Source organism: Acartia tonsa, chromosome 11, assembly GCF_053477335.1.
Source record: "Acartia tonsa isolate MP-2025a chromosome 11, ASM5347733v1, whole genome shotgun sequence".
NCBI classification, from domain to species: Eukaryota; Metazoa; Arthropoda; class Copepoda; order Calanoida; family Acartiidae; genus Acartia; species Acartia tonsa.
The window spans coordinates 32,410,709-32,431,236 of record NC_137270.1 but is presented as its reverse complement, the minus strand read 5'-3'; the positions used below and the strand labels follow the sequence as shown (position 1 = coordinate 32,431,236).

General features: G+C 31.8%; 2 protein-coding genes across 3 annotated transcripts; both read left to right on the top strand.

The window, feature by feature from the left end:
• The first annotated feature begins 144 nt into the window (after positions 1 to 144).
• Positions 145 to 15,518, top strand: Dhdds (Dehydrodolichyl diphosphate synthase subunit). Its single transcript, XM_080176653.1, has 11 exons — positions 145 to 239; positions 769 to 853; positions 2,233 to 2,321; positions 2,897 to 2,953; positions 3,649 to 3,719; positions 4,530 to 4,641; positions 5,468 to 5,556; positions 8,060 to 8,116; positions 14,032 to 14,096; positions 14,287 to 14,379; positions 14,836 to 15,518. The coding sequence occupies exons 1-11, from the start codon at positions 175 to 177 to the stop codon at positions 14,848 to 14,850; spliced, it is 798 nt and encodes a 265-aa protein (XP_080032779.1). The 5' UTR covers positions 145 to 174; the 3' UTR covers positions 14,851 to 15,518.
• Positions 15,519 to 15,973: 455 nt separating this feature from the next.
• On the top strand, positions 15,974 to 20,525 carry LOC145331809 (small ribosomal subunit protein eS28). Of its 2 annotated transcripts, XM_080176657.1 has the most exons (3): positions 15,974 to 16,096; positions 20,035 to 20,166; positions 20,389 to 20,525. In XM_080176657.1, the coding sequence occupies exons 1-2, from the start codon at positions 16,022 to 16,024 to the stop codon at positions 20,155 to 20,157; spliced, it is 198 nt and encodes a 65-aa protein (XP_080032783.1). In that variant the 5' UTR covers positions 15,974 to 16,021; the 3' UTR covers positions 20,158 to 20,166; positions 20,389 to 20,525. The 2 variants fall into 2 exon arrangements, with proteins under 2 accessions (XP_080032783.1, XP_080032782.1); XM_080176656.1 differs by having other exon boundaries at positions 20,035 to 20,525.
• Positions 20,526 to 20,528: the final 3 nt, after the last annotated feature.

The window sequence follows — 20,528 nt, the reverse complement described above, 5'->3', positions numbered from 1 at the left end:
AGACTAAAATAATTTTTTTTTTCCCAGTGCAATATATCTTGTCCCTGTATTCATACTCTCATCGTTGCTGATTCTGTTTTTTTAAGATTCTAAAAAATATTACTCTTCATATTTTATGTATTAATATTTGCTGAATTTTAATTTCAGAAAATCTTGAAAGGTTTTAAAAATAAAATGTCGTGGGTTAGGGAAGAGTACAAATTTTCTTGGCTAGAGAGATTTTTCTCAAGTATGTTAAGGTAAGCTTTTTTTTTAGAAGCGAAGCTACTGCCCGAATTAAAGACGAGCAAAAAAATGAGTACAGTTTTAAAATTAAGTTGCGCGGCTTGTGTTAATGTATTTATTGTCATGACCGACGGACTGACAGTCTATTCAGTTTTATATTAGTTGCTCTTGGAATAGGCACCTCGACTAAAACTAATAACTCCACCCTTTCTCCCAATTCGTCTATAAAAATATATCCCCTCCCCTTGAAGTAGCTGTTAAGGTAAGCTTTTTTTTAGAAGCGAAGCTACTGCCCGAATTAAAGACGAGCAAAAAAATGAGTACAGTTTTAAAATTAAGTTGCGCGGCTGGTGTTAATGTATTTATTGTCATGACCGACGGACTGACAGTCTATTCAGTTTTATATTAGTTGCTCTTGGAATAGGCACCTCGACTAAAACTAATAACTCCACCCTTTCTCCCAATTCGTCTATAAAAATATACTCCCTCCCCATGAAGTAGTTGTTAGTAAATAAGATTGTATTTGAAAATTTGAATTTTTAGATGTGGAAAAATCCCCCAACATTTAGCCATCATAATGGACGGAAATAGAAGATATGCCAAACAAAACAAAGTAGAGAAAATACAGGTTAATATATGATCTTAATAAGATAAATGGATAAGCAAAGCATTAATTGGGCTAAAATTGGAAGAACGAACTGACCAATAAATGAGTTCCAAGATAGCAACTTAAATTGGCAACAATTTTCCCTGTTATGATATCCACGTATATTTTATAGCCATTATTTCATATTTATTAATACTTAAGGGTGCAATGTAGAATGATAGGACAATGAAAAATTAAAACATATGCGTGTGAACGAATTAATATAAGCAAGAATAGGGAGGTCAGTAAGGTTTCTGTTAAATAAGGTTCATTAAAAGAAAGAAGAAGAAAAATTATGACTATTTTGGATTTTTTATTATGCATAAACTATACCATTACACGCACAAACAGCCTTTTGATTGCACGAACATTGTCCATAAGTTTCCACATTAACTTTGAGTTTTTGATATTGTTTTTTTACGCAACAAATATATTTAATTTAATTTTATTTTAACAAGATGTAAATCCTCTATGAAAGAGAATAAATTCTAATCTCTTTTAAAGTTTTAGTATGTTAGGGAGAAATAATCTAACTTTAAAACTTAATTTTATTTTTTCTTCAGTCTACTCCTGTTAGGTTCTTTTGTGTCTGTGTCTTTCGTTTAAAATATGGATTAGATTCTTTTTTCGGGGTAGCTTTAGACATTTTTCTCTCCACAAACCCTTAACTAAGCAAGCCAATTACCTATCCTAATTTTAATGCTAAAAAGAAGAATCCTATAACAATAAGGTACACTATACTCATTAGCAGAATGTTTTTACTTTATAGTATAGTGTTATTTATCGTATCGTATTATAAACAACTTTCCGCGTATAAAAAACGTATAGTATTAATTAAAAGATTACAACTATTTTTCTAGTCCTGAGATTCCGAAGGCACAGGCATATGATATTGATATTTTCATTTTAACATTTTAAATTCGTAGAAAACTGGATATAATACGATGCTGTACATAATTACATGGGTGTATATTCTGCACAAGATTAATTTTTCCCCCTGTTGCAAATTTTTAAATTTTTTTTCCCCTCCTAGTTTTTCCAGCAAGGAAGGGGATAAAATGGAAAAATATTTTCAGAATTTTTTATTTTATTCATATTATGCCCCCTTCCACATATTTTTTTTTTATCAAAGAGGGGAGAAAAAAAGAAAAATGCTTTCATTCCTCTTAATTTTTACATTTTTCCCCCCCAACCTCATATTTTTTATTCCCCCCCCCCCCCCCCCCCTCAGCCGGGTCAGATTTGCAGAATATATACCTCTGCATAATTATTAGTTTGGCTGAGAACCGGTTCTAATCCACCGGATTCTTATCGGTTTCGATGCCATGCTGGACAAAATAATTGTAATTTTGATTTTGCAGGGTCATTCCCAAGGATTTGAAAGTTTAGCTAACACACTTCAATGGTGTAGACAGCTGGGAATACATACTGTAACTGTCTATGCATTTAGGTAAGGGTAATTTTTCTTTTTTTTGTATACTATATAGCTACTTTAAGCATTTATAAGTTAAGCTACCGTTTTATAATGGTTTAGTCAACTAGGAATATATATATTTAGCAACTAATCCAATTAATACATACAATGTTAGATGTTTTAGTAGTTATTTATCACATCGTAATCGTATTATTAACAGGTTTCCGCGGATATAAAAAAAACGTTTTATATTCATAGAAAGCTGGACATAATACATTGCTATACATAATTTTTCAGAATGGCTGATAACCGGTTCAAGTCCACCGGATATTAATCGGTTTCGAAGCGATACTGGAATATATTTTTTACATGCTAGATTTGAGATTCATTCCATTATTTTTTTCTGAAGTCTTGGTGATACCCGACTACATGGTTTCGAACCCGAGACTACTGTGCATTACCAATTAGACCTTACTGTAGACAATATATAACTTGTCATTTAGTATAAAAAATTATCTATAGGAAATGCAATTTTATGTGAGACTATTTTCATAAAATAATTAGCATGTATTCCTGAGCTACTTGTAAACATTTTCTTGTTTTTTTTTCAGTATTGAAAATTTTAAGCGCGACAAAGAAGAGGTGGAAAATATTCTCCAGTTATTTAGGTAACTTTCAAATCATTTGTACAACGGGTGAAACATTTATTACTTTTCGACCTTAGTCGTGTGGACACTTTGCAAACTCCAGATTTTAACCTAAGAAGTGGAGTTTGCATTTTAATATAATAAAGTGCCTATAAAAGGCTATAGCATAAGCTCTCTTTTCTGGTATTTAATATACTTTTTTATTATTTAAGTTATGATTTTATATTCGATTTTATGATTGATTTAGGACCTGATGGGATGGTTTAAATGGTTTTTTTTTAAATATTTATACAAAGGCCTATCTTTCCAGTTATATCTTTTCATAACGTAAATAATACAGTAAATAACTGTCAGTCAGGGTTTTCTAATCGGGCGGGCGCTTTTGGGCTGCCCTTTTTCGGGTCCTTTTGGGCAGATTTGGGCACCCCCCGTTTCGGGAGTGAGAAAAAGGGGGGGGGGGGGTGAAAAATGAGGGGGGGAAGCAGGCCTATAATTTGGACACTATCAAAAAAACCAAAAAAAACTGGTTTTTATTTTTAAAAATCAAAAAAACCTGGTTTGTTCTTTTTAAAAAAAAATCTGGTTTTTTCATCTCTGCTGTCCGCTGCTGTTTACACCACACTGCCATGCCAAATTTCATGTCCTTTGACACAAAATTAGTCATAATCGCCCTCCCCCCTCGTTCTAGCTTTTAAAAATTTAGTTTTTCATTTTAGAGAAAAGATTCAGATGCTTATTAGTGAAGAAGAAAAGTTGAAGGAACATGGAATTAGAGTCAAAGTAATAGGTAAAAAATTTCATTATTATGATTTTTGATATTCTTAGGCAGTGTTTCGGAGCCGGAGCCGGGAGCAGCAACATTTTTGGTTGAGCCGGAACCGGAGCCGTATTTTTCGTTTAAAACGGCTCCGGCTCCGGATTAGCTAAAAATGATTTTTAAAGTAATATAATTTGGCAACGGTCTATTTCCATATAATAAACTGAAAAACTATTGTTACTTAACAAATACACACATCCTTCTACTTTTATATAGCTTTAATCAAATAAAAGCAAAATATTTTATATTATTTATTTTATTTTATCAAATTCAATAATGAAAAAAAATTGATGTATTAATTTTAAGATAGGAGCCGGATCCGCATCAAAATTATACGGCTCCGACACCCAGTTCTTAGGGCTTTCCCAAATAGGGCCGGTTGAGCACTAAATCTTAACTTTTAGTTTTACATTGATATAATAAATTGGAAACGATGGATGGGGTTGTTTTTCTTTCCTATTCCCTGCGAGGGGATCTAACACGATTGGGCCTATATAGTATATTTGCGGTGACATTATCCAACCTGAAATAAACAAAACAAACGAAAAACTCTCTTTTCTTATTTTATTTTAAGATAAGGAGGTGGATGTGGAGGGAGGGAATAGCGCAATATTTTTAACTACTGGCTATGGCCCTAAAAGTCTATGTGGAGGGGGGGGGGTGTATTTTTCTATGGGCGATTTCTTGGGAAAATAGGTACAAACTTATTGAAATCAGACAGACTCCAAGACATCCTGTTATTTTTATTTAAGGATTAATATATTGTTATTTGTTGTTTAGGAAATCTAAAACTTTTGCCCGAGGATATTCAACAGCTGATATCAACTGCCAACAAAGTTACGATTGATAACAATAAATTTACACTCAATGTCGCCTTCTCCTACACTTCTAGGTAAGAGAAAGTTTCTTCAATATACTGGGGTGTATATTCTGCATGATATAAATGGAGTGTGGGGGAGATTTAGAAGGAGGCAAAAAAGTGAAAAAATAAAGATTATTCAAAACATTTTTTTCCCTCTTATTGGGAAATTCGAGCGGTTTTAAATAACAATTCTTTAAACAAAAATAGAATAATTTTGTTTAACTGATATTAGTTATTTTATTATCGTATTGTTTTATATACAGCTTTCCGCAAATTTTATAATAAGCAATTGTAAGATTTAGGGTTAGCAATCCGAATCTGGAATCCGCTCTATTTTTAGCCAATTTTGGAATCCGAATCTGGAATCCGTTTTTCAAACGCGGATTCGGATTCTTAATTGGCAGGCTAAAATTATCGTCTTGAGTTTTTTATTTCATTTTGAAGGCAAAGATTATCATCATTATAAATATATGTATATAATGTTTTTTAAAATCTCCTGGTTCAATTCTCGGAAGTTAATTATAGAGAACACCAAGAACATTGATTTTTAGGACTTGTGTAGCACTTAAATTTTATAATTTTTGGACGGATTCTTGTAAGAATCCGAATCCGGTACAACAATTTGACGGATTGCCATCCCTTGTAAGATTAGAATCAGGTTTGTTAGTCCCGAGGTGCCGAAGGCCAAGACAATCAAAACTGGTCTTAATATTATTATTTTTTATTTTACTATTCGTAGAAAAATGTCCAAGAGGTGATACAATACATGAATTATCAGTATGACTAAGAACCGGTTTTATTGCAGCTTATATCAATCGATTTCGAAGCCATACGTTAAACTGATTTATTTTTCTAGGGAAGAAATAACGTCGGCTATGCGAGAATCTGTCAAGATGGTAGAACGTGGTGAAATTTCTCAACAGGATATTGATGTTCAGCTTTTGGGTAAGATTAATGAGGGGTGTGGGGAGGGGGCCGCATGGGATCGAGTTTGCCTATTTTAGCAGTGATCTAAAGGGATAAGACATAGGCAGATTTAATGTACATATCAAAAGAGTATAAACAAAATTACCCCACTATGTAACTTACAATCAATAGTTGAAACGTTTGGACACTCAAATTAAAGAAACAACCAATCAAACTTCAATGAAAGTCCCCAAAATTTTTAAGCCAACGAATAAGAAAACTGTATTAAAACTTTGGGACCAGAATAATAAACAGTCTATTGTCCCCTCCCTCCCAGCTCTTTTAGTAACTAAATCTTAAGGGAACTAGCAAAAACGAAGGTTGATAGTACAGAGCTTGATCTTTAAATCATTTTAGTAGTGACTTAGATCGGGGCGCGCCAAAATGATTTAAAGATCAAGCTCTGGTAATTGGCATGGTAGTGTCATGCTAGTGAAATCGCCATCTCCCGCCGAAATTTTTCTTTACTCGCCAAATTACCGTAGAAAATTTTGATCATTTGAAACTTTTTTTACAGTTTTATTTGACGCTTATTTGTTGTTGAAATCTAGTGTTAAGTAAAATATAGTGAATCTTTTTCTTGATTGTCCCAAATGATAAAAAAAAATTCCTAAGTTTCAAATTGCATTCAAAGTTCCATCAGTTCAACTTTTTTGGTGCGAGTTCATTTGTGTTTTGTCTAGTGATGGCAATTCGTCGAATTTTTGGGCTGGATTCGGATTCCGGATTCTTAAAGAATCCGTCAAAAAAAAGTGGCGGATTCCGGATTCGGATTCCGGATTCTAGCAATATTTTAAAAGAATTTTTAAAAAACTTAAAAAAATTAAGTGCTACATATGTCCTAAAAATCAATGTTCTTGATGTTCTCTATAATTCACTTCCGAGAATCGAACCAGATTTTAAAAGATATTATATATAATGATGAAAATCTTTGCCTTCAAAGAGGAGGAGTTGAAAGAAAAAACTCAAGACGCTAATTTTAGCTTACCAAATAAGAATCCGGAATCCGCTATTAAAGAACGGATCCGGATTCGGATTCCAAAATTGGCCAAAAATTGGACGGATTCCGGATACGGATTACCAGCCCTAGTTTTGTCACAGAAATGAAACCTTTAAAAAGTTAAACTTTACTTTTAAAGGATTAGTATACTTTTTTATTTTTCTTTATGTTCTCTATATAAACAAAATTAACAATATTAAACAATATTAAGTGTTACAACTTTCTATTATGAAATTTATTTGGTTAAAAACATGTCTGTCATTTGCAGTCAAAACAAAACAAGGATGACAACATCCATAAGTAGCGAAGAACAAAATTTCGTGGATGGGACTGACGGTCATTGTTGTTTTCTTCAAACGACGGAAATTTAATTTTGATATCTTTAACTGAAAAAAATTTGAAAATCGATTAATAAACACCAAAGATATGGGGGAAAATGTAAAAAATATAAAAATAGCCAAAAACCTGCAAAAAGGCAGTCTGACCGTCATTGTTGATTTCTTCAAATGACCAGAAATTTAATTTTGATATCTTTAACTGAAAAAATTTTGAAAATCAGTCCATAAACACCAAAGATATGGGGGAAAATGTAAAAAATATAAAAATAGCTAAAAACCTGCAAAAAGGCAGTCTGACCGTCATTGTTGTTTTCTTCAAACGATGGGAAATTTAATTTTGATATCTATAACTGAAAAAAGTTTGAAAATCGGACCATAAACACCAAAGATATGGGGGAAAATGTAAAAAATATAAGAATAGCCAAAAACCTGCAAAAAGGCAGTCTGACCGTCATTGATGGTTCTCAAAACGACGGAAAATTTAATTTTGATATATCTAACTGAAAAAATTTTGAAAATCAGACCATAAACACCAAAGATATGAGGAAAAATGTGGAAAATAAAAAAATAGCCTAAAACCTGCTAAAAAGCCGTCCGACCGCCATTGATGTTTTAAAGTTAATTGTGCTCCTTAATGAAGGGAATGTTGTCAAAAAATTTCAGCATTCTATCTTTTATAGGAGCTGAGTAAATCCCATTTCCCCCATAGCGTTACGGACTGACGGACTGACGGACTGACTGACGGACTGACTGACTGACTGACGGACGGACAAAGCGAATTATAGAGTAGCTTCGCTACTAAAAATTTAACTACAAATATTAATAAAATTCTCGAGGTTTTTTTTCTTAATTTTATCCTTAAACCTGTCTAGAGAATCACCAGTCAAAGCTCTAAAAATCACCATTTGTGCGAACCTGTTATGGTAAATCTAAGGCATATAAATGGATTTATTATTACTTGGATTTTAATGTTCTCTAATAAAATGAAACGCGCAGCGGGCTAAAATAACAATTTTAGTTCCATGTTAGCAAGCTAAATTGACGATAATTTTCCCCCTGTCATGATATCCATGTATTATATTCTACATCCATTGTGAGTCTGCCAGATGTTGCACTACCTATTTTTAATATCATCCTTGTTTAGATAATCTAATGTACACGTCCGGCAGTCCGCCGGTGGATCTACTACTGCGAACATCAGGTTAGTATTTCCTTTCCAGTATGGCTTCGAAACCGATAAATATCCGCTGGATTAGAACCAGTTCTGAATAATGATATAACGTATATTATTATTGACACTCTTTCAAGAACAGTAAAATCAAAATAAAAAAAATTAATTCCAGTTTAATTTATCCCTCGGCCAACAAAGCTCAAGTCAAACACAACTCTAGCATATTCACAAACAAAAAAACATTTAGAATCATTGCTGAAAGGTGCTTAGAATCACTTGCTCTCGTTAGTGCATACTCCTCTTTAGGATAGTTCGTCTAAAATGGATATAGACTGTTGAAATAATGACAGGCGTAATTTTACCGTCAATTTAGGTTGCTAATAGTTTTCAGATTTTGGTCAATACCCCTCCGGGCCTCCATGGTCACGGGAAGGATATAATTAAGTCATAATGGGGATGAGTGGTATCGTTTTATTAGCCAGCTAGGAGAAATCAATCCATCAACTAAGAATAAGATTTTTGATATATCTATAAAAATTGAGCTTCCGATTACTGTAGGATTTTTTAACGTCCTTGGATATTTTAAGCTAATAAATCTTGGACCTTTTTTATCCTTCTATTTAGAATCTGTATTACTTTTTCACGACTACAAAAAAAATTAACATAACCAACCATAAGACAAGTAAATTTAATTAGCTTTGTTACATACTTAAATTTTAAACACTGAACAATTTTACTTAATATCACATTCACAATATTTATTAAATTTTTATAAGAAAATAATTAAAAATATTTTATAATAGAATTTGGAAAAATACTATAATATAAATTGCCGAATTTTTATGGTAGGTCCATCCGTTTTACAGAAAGTTTGTTGAAACATATAGTAGCTAAAATACATTTATCACATAAGATTTAACGAAAGCGCTGATGCAGAGAAAATAAGATGCTGTCAATGTTCTTATTATTTATGAGGCTTTAATACTATGCTACAGTTTTGATAGGATAATTATTCAAAAACATCAATAAACATTATTGAACAAGGATTACTACATTCATAAAAGCGAAGCTCTGAAACGGTAGGACAAACAAGTATTAACACTTTTAGAGTGTCGGAAGTGAATAATAAAAATATAATAAAATATGTATAAAAGTCTAAATAAAATTGTAATTAAATTTGTTGAGAAATGTTTAAATATAGACTTATATTTTTAGGGCTTTACTTTAGAAATGCTTCGCTTAAAACCAGTGTGCCGGAGCCGGGAGCAGCAACATTTTTGGTGGAGCCGGATCCGGAGCCGTATTTTTCGTTAAAAACGGCTCCGGATTAGCTAAAAATGATTTTTTAAAGTAATATTATAATTTGGCAACGGTCTATTTCCATATAATAAACTGAAAAACTATTGTTACAAATAGACACACATCCTTCTACTTTTATATAGCTTTAATCAAATAAAAGCAAAATATTTTACATTATTGTTTTATTTTATCAAATTCAATACTGAAAAAAAATTGATATATTAATTTTAAAGTAGGAGCCGGAGCTGGATCCGAAGCCGTATTTCCAGATACGGCTCCGCGGAGCCGGAGCCGCATCAAAATTAAACGGCTCCGACACCCTGCTTAAAACATTTAACTTTGTTGCCCTAGTAATCAGTAATAAAAATCAGATCAATCGGTTAATAATATCACATAAAATTTTGTTAAAAAGTTAAAAATTAACATAGATATTCAAAATGGATAAACGGGCAGTCTGGTAACGATTATATATAATGGTGCATGTTTTATTTTGAAATAATGTTTACACACATTAAATATCACTATGCTATCACAAATTGTACAGTTTTCTTTGAGTAAAACGTTTAAGTTCATTAGATTTTATTATCCACACAAGACTTGTCATTAATGTGCTCACTTGTTCTCCTGTATGTAGCTCATTAAGATATTCTCATTAACATTTAGTCAACAAGATACTAATTGTCACAAAATGCATAACAGAACTGAATTGGTGCAAAAATGGAATGATTACTTCTCATCATGGTTCCCCACAAATTATTAATTTTTCTCTGAGTAAATTGTTGAAGTTCTTTAGAGGTTATTATCACAAGTAGATTCGCTATTAATGTGCCCATCTTCCTCCCTGAAAAATAATATTACTATAAGCCAGTAACTAGATGTTTTAGGCAGTATTTTACATGTTAAGATTTATTTTAAAACTGGGATTGGCTCATTAACCTTTTAAATACAAAAAAAAAACTATTAAATGAGGCAGTTTTTTTCATATCATTTTTACATGATGGGTATACCTATTAAATTAAGTTACAACTTGGAGGTGATAATGAATTCAAAGAACAAAAACATTCATTGAGTTAATTTAAAACTTGCCGTACATATTTTGCACAAATAATTGAATTACCTGAATAGAACATCCAGACATGAGTGTTACTTGAGTTATCAGTTGTACACATTACAATCATTAATATAACCATGGATATAACAATCATAATTATCAAAGTTGTATCTACTAAATAAATCCAAGGATATTTTCTCTTTGAAATTTCTCTATTTGTTATCTTATCTGATTTGTAGCTGCTTTGAATGTTGGACTCAAATGTATCAGCCAGCTTTATTTCTTCTTGAATCATGTTTTCTTCATCAACTTGGCTCTCTTTTTTATAGTTACTCCCTGTTTTACCAGTTTGAGTTTCTGATATTGATGGTGAGTCAGTTGACTGAGCTTCTAATTGAATGTGTGATACTTGAGCTATCTCTTTTATTTTTAAGCTTTTTTGTTCTCTGATGGTTCTGTCAAGGGGAAGATAAAAACTGGTTACACTTTGTGTACCACACTCTTTGTTCTTGTGTATTAGAGCAGTCTTTTTAAAAGAGTCTGATACTAATAATTCTTTTGAAACCATAGCATGTATAATAATACTTGTATCACATTGTTGTCTTTTCTCCCCATTGCACTTGTTATTCTGTGCTGATATTTCTATGTCTTCCTCAAGTTTAATAGTATTTCTCTTGTTATTTTGTTCTGATATTACTATGTCTTTTGCAAGGTCCATATTATTTCTCTTGTTATTTTGTTCTGATATTACTATGTCTTTTTCAAGCTCCATAGTGTTTCTGTCATCCCTCTTTTTCTTCAGCCAGTCTATTAATATTGGCAACCTGCAAATGCATTCTGGCAACACTACAAATGGAAGGTGGAAAGGAACGTAAGGAACTATTGATGATGTGAATATAGACATGTCCAAATCAAGTTGAAATCTGAGATTAATTTCTGACACTACATACAGGGAGCATAGTGTATTTGTAAAACTTATTATTAAAACATGTGTTATCACAAACAAGACAGCTGTCAGTATTATTGCCATTGAAAAGTATATTTTATGGTTCATTGCCAGATATGTGTTTGGGCAGCATATTATGAATATTTTGAAAATAAGTAGTATGCTCACCAGAGAATGAACTACTAGATAGTGTGGTTCTGGACTGAGCAGGCTGCAAACAAGATTAGGATACAAGTAGATCAACCTTAAGGATTCTTCTCGAAACATAATAACCATTAAGTCTACAAAGATAAAGCCATAAAGAAATACTAACAAAGTAATCACTTGAACAACTTGCATCACTAATGTGAACACAGTTTTCTTTACTTCTGCTAGATTGTGATAGTATGTAAATATAAGATAGTTCACTATACTTGACAAGATGGTCATTACAATATCCAAACAAATCTTTAGCCAGTCTGGCAATGATGGTATGCATGATGTTAGGATAATTGATATGTAGATCAAAATTAAAAGTGCTTTTCGTACTTTCATCATTGGTCTTCTTCAGTTTTATTTCATTATAGTTTTTTTTCTGAAAATAATATTTATCATAAATTCAGACATAAGCTCAAAAATCATAGATGTTAAAGAGAGAAAGAAGGACATAAGAAAAGAGATTTAAGAATGTTAGAAAATCATGAAATCTTCAAAAATAAAACCTTTCTTTTGCTGTATTAATAATTGTCTTGACAAGGAGCTATATAATGGACATTATTAAGAAAAGTTTTTTAAATTAAATTCTATTTTGATTAAGTTCAGGCAATTTCATAAAGTTGGGTTGTAAGTTTTCAGTCAAATGTGCGTATTAGGTCAAACTGTTTTTAATTTTGATCAAATTAATAGAATAACTAAACATGTGAATAAGAAGAGTGTGACCTAATAAGCGCATTTGACTGGAAGCATGCACCCAAATTAACGGAATTATGCTAAAAAAATACCCTCCTTTTTTATTTCAATAAACAACTGAGTAAGTTACATGGATTCCATAGCATTACCGACTTAACTAGCAGATGAACTCACAAAGTGAAATATTAAATTGTTTCATTCTACAAAATAAGACAATATACAGTTTTCTTATACACAAATATTACACTATAAAGAAGAGTGAGGTACGAGTTAAAAAGCAAAGCAACTCTATAATCGTTACCAAAAAGTCCGCACGTCCATTTTAAACATGTTGATTTTTAACCTTTTTGATATCAAATATTTATGTGATAAAATTATCCGATTGGTCTGATTTTTGGAATACTGATTCCTAGGACAACAAAGTACATTGTTATAAGCGAATCATCTCTATAATAAAGTCCTAAAAAAGTAAATATGTCCTTAAACAATATCCAGTTTAACATCAGATTTACTTCCAATTTTTTTCCTTTGACTCTTAAACATTTACATTCTGATTAATACCAAACTGTTGATTTTCAGATTAAACCTTTTTTTCATAGAATCTGGATGCTGAGTTTGAAATTGATAGGATGATTCTGAAATTCCTAAATTTACTTCATCTCTTATCTTCCTATGCAAGACATGACACAACTTATTATAAAAAAGCTCCGTTATTTATCATCTTGAATTGTATTGCATTGGTTTGTCGAGTCTATACAAAAATGTTTAATGCAAGTTGTTACTCAACAATCTATTAATTAAGATGTGTCACAACCGAAAGGTCTGTTGGGACTGAAACCCAGCCAAGAGAATATGTTTGTCTGTTATTTCTCTCTTTGAATCCTCGAGAAATATATCATTGTATGCTGAGAATATTTGTAGATAAATTGATATTTTCACGGACAGTTTTTAAACCGTGTTTTGCAGGGTATATAAGGATAGATTTTCTCGTATTCATTCGAATCCGGTGGATAGGAACCGGTTCTCATCCATACGAAAAAACTAGGTCTAGCATCGTATTATATTTAGCTTTCTACGAATATAAAAATGTACGATGATAAGATTAAAACCAGTTTTTTTAGCCCGTGCCTTCGGCACCTCGGGGCTAAAAAAACTGGTTTTAATCTTATAATTGTACATTCTATATCCGTGGAAAGCCGTTTATAATACGATGCGCGAACTAACTATTATTCTACTCAATCATACTCTACAATTTGTAATTTTGATGGAATAAAAAAAATTTCTAAAATATTAGTTTTCCGCCAATAAAGGACTTAATTTCTGGTCATGGAAAGAAAAGTAATTTAAGTTTGGTCGTATTTTCACAGTAGCTTTTCTCCTTTTTCTAGCACCTGCGCGCCGGGACAATTGCCTAACCCAGCGTCCCGCTGGGTTAGGCAATCATTAATATTTAACTAACCTAAAATAACCTTTCAAAAGCTACTGTGAAAAACGACGAAAGCCTCTTAATTTTCTTTCCATAATCCTTAATATCGTAGAAATGTAGGAATAGTGAAATGAAGGGAAAGTTAGCCTACCCTCTTCTGTAAACTATTGCGTAAAGACTTGGTTTAAGAAAAACTTAAAAATTTCCCTCGAAGCCATACTAGAAAATTATTTTCCCTTTAGACTTTAGAATTTCCTTTCCTCTACCTTGTCCTAGAGGGGGAGGGATGGAGGTGGAAAATATACACCCCTGGTAAATTAATTGTTTGTTTTTAGGTGAAGTTAGACTGTCAGATTTTATGCTTTGGCAAGCCTCTTCCAGTATTACTTATTTTACACAGGTAAGCGTCATCAATTGTTCATTTGGGAGTGTCCAAACGTTTCACCTACAAATTGTAATCTACAGAAGGAGTAATTTTGTGGATGTACATTAATTTATCGGTCATTGTTAATTAATAAAGGAACCAACCAATATTATTAGTATACACGTAATTTTGTAAAACTCGGCGACTTATTAATTTTATATTTTAGGTTTTATGGCCCGACTTCAAATTTTACCATCTGCTGTTAGCTGTTTTTTATTACCAAAGAAATATGTACTTGTTTGGAAAATTGAGAAAAAAGGTGAAGAAAACTAATTTTTTATTTGGGCATGTAATCTTGAACTCGGTATAACTTTTTTTTTGATGGATTTTAACAAAAATTCAAGAGATAACTATTCTATTTATACACGATTTTTGTTAACTTCTTAAAAAAATCTACTTTAATCAAAAATGTTTTCCTTTTTTCATTCAAATCCCCTGTAAGTTTGGCGTTTGATTTCTAGGGTTATAAGTCTTATTATTTTATGTTTTTTTCCTTTATTAATTATCCTGTACTTTATTATATTTTTCATAAGTTGGAAAAAGCAAATTAAGCTATAAATATCTTCTCTCAAGGACGTCTAAGGGGTCATATCCTCCCTCTCTTGCAAAGTTTAGTAACCCTTTTTTTGACCTCCTCCCGAAATAGAAAAGACTTGGACGTCCTTGTGTTTAGTTAAAAGTAAACAAAAATTAAGATTCTTTGTTTTCTATTAAGGAGTGTGTGGAGTGAACAAAGAGAACCATAGATGTATTGTATTAACTTTTTTCATGAAAAGTTTAAGCTCAACAATAACATCAGATAATAACTCCTTTATTAGGCTATTTAGTACGACTATTTATGTGTGTTAATTTTTCGTAGTTACAAACAATATTCCCCTTCCTCTTTTTTTTTTGTCTAGCTAAACCGAACTGAAAAGAATGGCATATGATATTGCTGTTCCTTATTTGTGATTTGCTACGCATAATAGTACACATGTTTTTAATATTTAAATTTGTAAGATTTTGTACACTATTTTATTAATCCATTGAAGTACACTTTTCCAAAAAGTGGAAATAAATATTCAAGGAATAAACCTATTTTCTTACCATAAATAGATACTTAAATACCGATAAAATTAAGTATTCAAGGGTTAGAATTAAGATATTTATTTGCTTCCTCACTCATGCATGTATGTAAGATATTAATGATTTTTATCCTTAATGTCCTTAACACTTGTATTTAACTTTCATGTTATATAATAATTGAGTCTCCCTTTATGAAAAAAAATGTTAAAGTTTAACAGTTAAACCTCAGCGTAAGTAAATGCATACCATAGTTACATCACCTATAACATATCAAGCATTTCTGTACATGATCTCAAAAACTGATGAATCGAGATCTCCTTTGATTCCTAAAGATTATCTGCATAAAATATCTAAAAACTCTAAAACCTGTTATATTAATTAGGTATATTGATCATGGATCTGCATTTCAAAGAAAATTTTTAAAATCTGTTTGCTAATTTACTAGATGATTAGGCATAAAAATTTATACATTTAAACATAATTCTATATATCTTGATTTTGTTAGTAATTTCCGTTACTCGACACTTATTTCCCCCAATGTATTTTGAAAATAAATTAGATTTTAGCACCTAAAAATTTACATCACATTTTAGGTGAGATATTCCGTGAATATTATTCACCCCTCCCCAAAAAATTTATTGTTTTTTTACGATTACTCTAGGCCCTTACTTTTTTTCCAATCATAACATGTCCATTGTCTGATAAGTGTTATTTTAAGTTATTGATATGTATACATTTTATTGTTTCCTTAATATTTATGCTTTTAATTTAAATTATGTTAAATTATTTTTGTATGCCAAGTTATATAGTTTGTTATTCTATTTTCAGAAACTAAAATGGATAACAAGGTTACCCTCGCTCGTGTCATCAAGGTTCTGGGCCGTACTGGCTCCCAGGGACAGTGTACCCAGGTTAAGCTTTTATTTTTGATCTTACGCTTATTTGGGTGATAATTCTATTGGGTTTTTTTTTGCATAGCATAAGTGGTATCGCCTCTAGTCTTTAGTGACAGGAGGGTCGGGAGGTAAATAAAATCAATTCAAACACAATCTCTGTAAAGTATAACAATGAAATTCGTACTAGTATTCCGTCAATAACTGATTCTTATTGTTAGTTCATTCATGTTAAGATAGTCCTATCGATTTTAAACTTTGTATGATGATTCCTCTTCCTGTAAGAGTTGGGTACAATTTAGAATGTTATATTATAACCATTACTAGAATGTTATTGTCCATTTTGCACATGCTATAATCATCCCATTCACTTTAGTTTTTTAATATTAATCCTAGAATAAGGGGGGGGGAAGTTTGTACACTTATAGGAAATGAAATTCAGTATCAAAGTTTGGGAGGGACGTGTGAGCTTGTTTTTAAAGTTATCAACCTAATTCTTTTTGTAAAATCTCTTATATGACTGGATGTACACGGAAAACTTTGAAAATTGAATTTTGGTACTTTCCTTCAAGGGGCCAGTGGAGCAAAAGACCCCCCAAAACACTAAAAATATGAGTTCTGAGCTTATTTTTAGAGATATCAACCTAATTTTTTAAATGTAAACTTTTTAAAAATAACTGAACTTAGTAACCATTACACATTTCATTTTGGGACTTTCCTTCTAGGGGCTTGTGGAGCAAGAGACCCCCCAAAACTAAGAAAAGGAGTTCTGAGCTTATTTTTGAAGATATCAACCTGATTTTTTTTAAAGAAAACTTTTTAAAAATAACTGAACTAAGTAACCATTACACATTTCATTTTGGGACTTTCCTTGTAGGGGCTTGTGGAGCAAGAGACCCCCCAAAACTTAGAAAAGGAGTTCTGAGCTTATTTTTGAAGATATCAACCTGATTTTTTTCAAAGAAAACTTTTTAAAATAACTGAACTAAGTAACTACTACACATTTCATTTTGGGACTTTCCTTCTAGGGGCTTGTGGAGCAAGAGACCCCCCAAAACTAAGAAAAGGAGTTCTGAGCTTATTTTTAGAGATATCAACCTGATTTTTTTCAAAGAAAACTTTTTTAAAATAACTGAACTAAGTAACTATTACACATTTCATTTTGGGACTTGTGGAGCAAGAGACCCCCAAAAACTAAGAAAAGGAGTTCTGAGCTTATTTTTGAAGATATCAACCTGATTTTTGTTTGCAACGAAAACTTTTTTAAAATAACTGAACTAAGTAACTATTACCTATTTCATTTTGGGACTTTCCTTCTAGGGGCTTGTGAAGCAAGAGACCCCCCAAAACTAATAACAGGAGTTCTGAGCTTATTTTTGAAGATATCAACCTGATTTTTTTAGAGAAAACTTTTAAAATAACTGAACTACCTAAGTAACCATTACACATTTCATTTTGGGAGTTTTCTTCTAGAAAACTTTTTTAAAATAACTGAACTAAGTAACTATTACACATTTCATTTTGGGACTTGTGGAGCAAGAGACCCCCAAAAACTAAGAAAAGGAGTTCTGAGCTTATTTTTAGAGATATCAACCTGATTTTTTTCAAAGAAAACTTTTTTAAAATAACTGAACTAAGTAACTATTACACATTTCATTTTGGGACTTGTGGAGCAAGAGACCCCCCAAAACTAAGAACAGGAGTTCTGAGCTTTTTTTTGAAGATATCAACCTAATTTTTTTATAGAAAACTTTTATAAAATAACTGATCTAAGTGACCATAACACATTTCATTTTAGAACTTTCTTTTTAGGGGATTGTGGAGCAAGAGACCCCCCAAAACACTAAAAATATGAGTTCTGAGCTTTTTTTTTTATAGATATCAACCTTATTTTTTCAAAGAAAACTTTTTTAATGTAATTGAACTAAGTACCTACCTGTTACACATTTTATTTTGGGACGCTCCTTCCAGAGGCTTGTGGAGCAAAAGACTCCCCAAAACTAAAAATATTAGTTCTGAGTTTTTTTTAAAGATATCAACCTGATTTTTTATAAGAAAACTTTTTAAAATAACTGAACTAAGTAACCATTACACACTCTTGATTACCACTACATTATTGATATCTTTAAAAATAAGCTCAGAACTCATATTTTCAGTGTTTTGGAGGTCTTTTGCCCAACCAGCTCCCAGTAGGAAAGACCCAAAATGAAATGTGTAATGGTTACTTAGTCAACCTGATTTTTTTAAGAAAACTTTTTTAGACAGAACCGTACTAAGTAACCATTACACATTTCATTTTGGGACTTTCCTCCTAGCAGCTTGTGGAGCAAAAGATCCCCCTAAACACTAAAAATATGAGTTCTGAGCTTATTTTTAAAGATATCAACCTGATTTTTAGCAAATCTGTTGTGGCTACGTAGTTCAGTTAAATGAAAAAAGTTTATCTTAATAAATCAGCTTACCTAATATCTTTAAAAATAAGCTCAGAACTAATATTTATGGTTTTCAGGGGTCTTTTGCTTTACTAGCCCCTAGAAAGAAAGTCCCAAAATTAAATCTGTAAAGGTTACTTAGTTCGGTTATTTTAAAAAAGTTCCTTTAAAAAATCAGGTTGATATCTTTAGAAATAAGCTTAAAACTCCTATTTTTAGTTTTGGGGGGTCTTTTGCTCCACAAGCCCTTAGAAGGAAAGTCCCAAAATGAAATGTGTTCTGGTCACTTAGATCAGTTATTTTTAAAAAGTTTTCTTTTAAAAAATTCAGGATGATATCTTTAAAAATAAGCTCAGAACTCCTATTTTTAGTTTTGGGGGGTCTTTTGCTCCACAAGCCGTTAGAAGGAAAGCCCCAAAATGAAATGTGTAATGGTTACTAAGTTCAGTTACTTTTAAAAAGTTTTCATTGAAAAAAATCAGGTTGATATCTTCAAAAATAAGCTCAGAACTCCTGTTCTTAGTTTTGGGGGGTCTCTTGCTCCACAAGCCCCTAGAAGGAAAGTCCCAAAATGAAATGTGTATTAGTTACTTAGTTCAGTTATTATTAAAAAGTTTTCTTTGAAAAAAATCAGGTTGATATCTTCAAAAATAAGCTCAGACCTCCTTCTCTTAGTTTTGGGGGGTCTCTTGCTCCACAAGCCCCTAGAAGGAAAGTCCCAAAATGAAATGTGTAATGGTTACTAAGTTCAGTTACTTTTAAAAAGTTTTCATTGAAAAAAATCAGGTTGATATCTTCAAAAATAAGCTTAGAACTCCTGTTCTTAGTTTAGGGGGGTCTCTTGCTCCACAAGCCCCTAGAAGGAAAGTCCCAAAATGAAATGTGTAATGGTTACTTAGTTCAGTTATTTTTAAAAAGTTTTCTTTGAAAAAAATCAGGTTGATATCTTCAAAAATAAGCTCAGAACTCCTGTTCTTAGTTTTGGTGGGGTCTCTTGCTCCACAAGCCCCTAGAAGGAAAGTCCCAATATGAAATGTGTAATGATTACTAAGTTCAGTTATTTTTAAAAAGTTTACATTTAAAAAATTAGGTTGATATCTCTAAAAATAAGCTCAGAACTCATATTTTTAGTGTTTTGGGGGGTCTTTTGCTCCACTGGCCCCTTGAAGGAAAGTACCAAAATTCAATTTTCAAAGTTTTCCGTGTACATCCAGTCATATAAGAGATTTTACAAAAAGAATTAGGTTGATAACTTTTAAAACAAGCTCACACGTCCCTCCCAAACTTTGATACTGAATTTCATTTCCTATAAGTGTACAAACTTCCCCCCCCCCCCTTAGTCATAATTTTGTAATCAAAGCATTTTTATAAAGGTGTGTTCATAGTATGTACTGTACATTTAGGCAACTTATTTTGATATTTTATACGCAATTTTCGTCTAGTCTTTTTTCGTTTTGCTTATTTGGATGACATCCTTCACCTTGTGTGCTTTCTTGCGACTCTAAAGCAAATTATGTATCTCAGGTGAAGGTTGAGTTCATCTCTGAGCAGAGCCGTCAGATCATCCGTAACGTGAAGGGTCCCGTCAGAGAGGGGGACATCCTCACCCTCCTCGAGTGCGAGAGAGAGGCCAGAAGGCTCAGATAATCTCAAGGAATACTCAATGCATTTTTAAGAAAATAAAATAGACTAACGTATAAAGTAATTATTAAAGTAGTTGCTAATTTGTCACAATTTTCAAAAATATGTGTATATAAATCAGTTTTCCTCTGTCATAAAAAGCAGCCAATAAAATCTTTTTAGATGAGTAATTAAAGAATTCCATTGTTACTTAATACATAATTTTCTTAAAATTGTTGAGTGTTCATTTATTTAGGATAAATTTCCAGATGTCTTGCACCTGTAACCTGACATAAATACAAGTTTTTTTGCAGCAACCTTTGTCCTTTAGTACTAACAATGTTTTATAATTTTATAACAATGTTGTGCTAAAGATAATAAAATGTTAAACTTTACAC

Bases quoted from the DNA above. Each gene is read 5' to 3' on its own strand.
- LOC145331809 (XM_080176657.1), top strand. From the start codon at position 16,022: ATGGATAACAAGGTTACCCTCGCTCGTGTCATCAAGGTTCTGGGCCGT. The intron at 16,097-20,034 runs GTTAAGCTTTTA...TATGTATCTCAG, and splicing joins CCCAGGGACAGTGTACCCAG to GTGAAGGTTGAGTTCATCTC.
- Dhdds (XM_080176653.1), top strand. From the start codon at position 175: ATGTCGTGGGTTAGGGAAGAGTACAAATTTTCTTGGCTAGAGAGATTT. The intron at 2,322-2,896 runs GTAAGGGTAATT...TTTTTTTTTCAG, and splicing joins GTAACTGTCTATGCATTTAG to TATTGAAAATTTTAAGCGCG. The intron at 2,954-3,648 runs GTAACTTTCAAA...TTTTCATTTTAG, and splicing joins AATATTCTCCAGTTATTTAG to AGAAAAGATTCAGATGCTTA.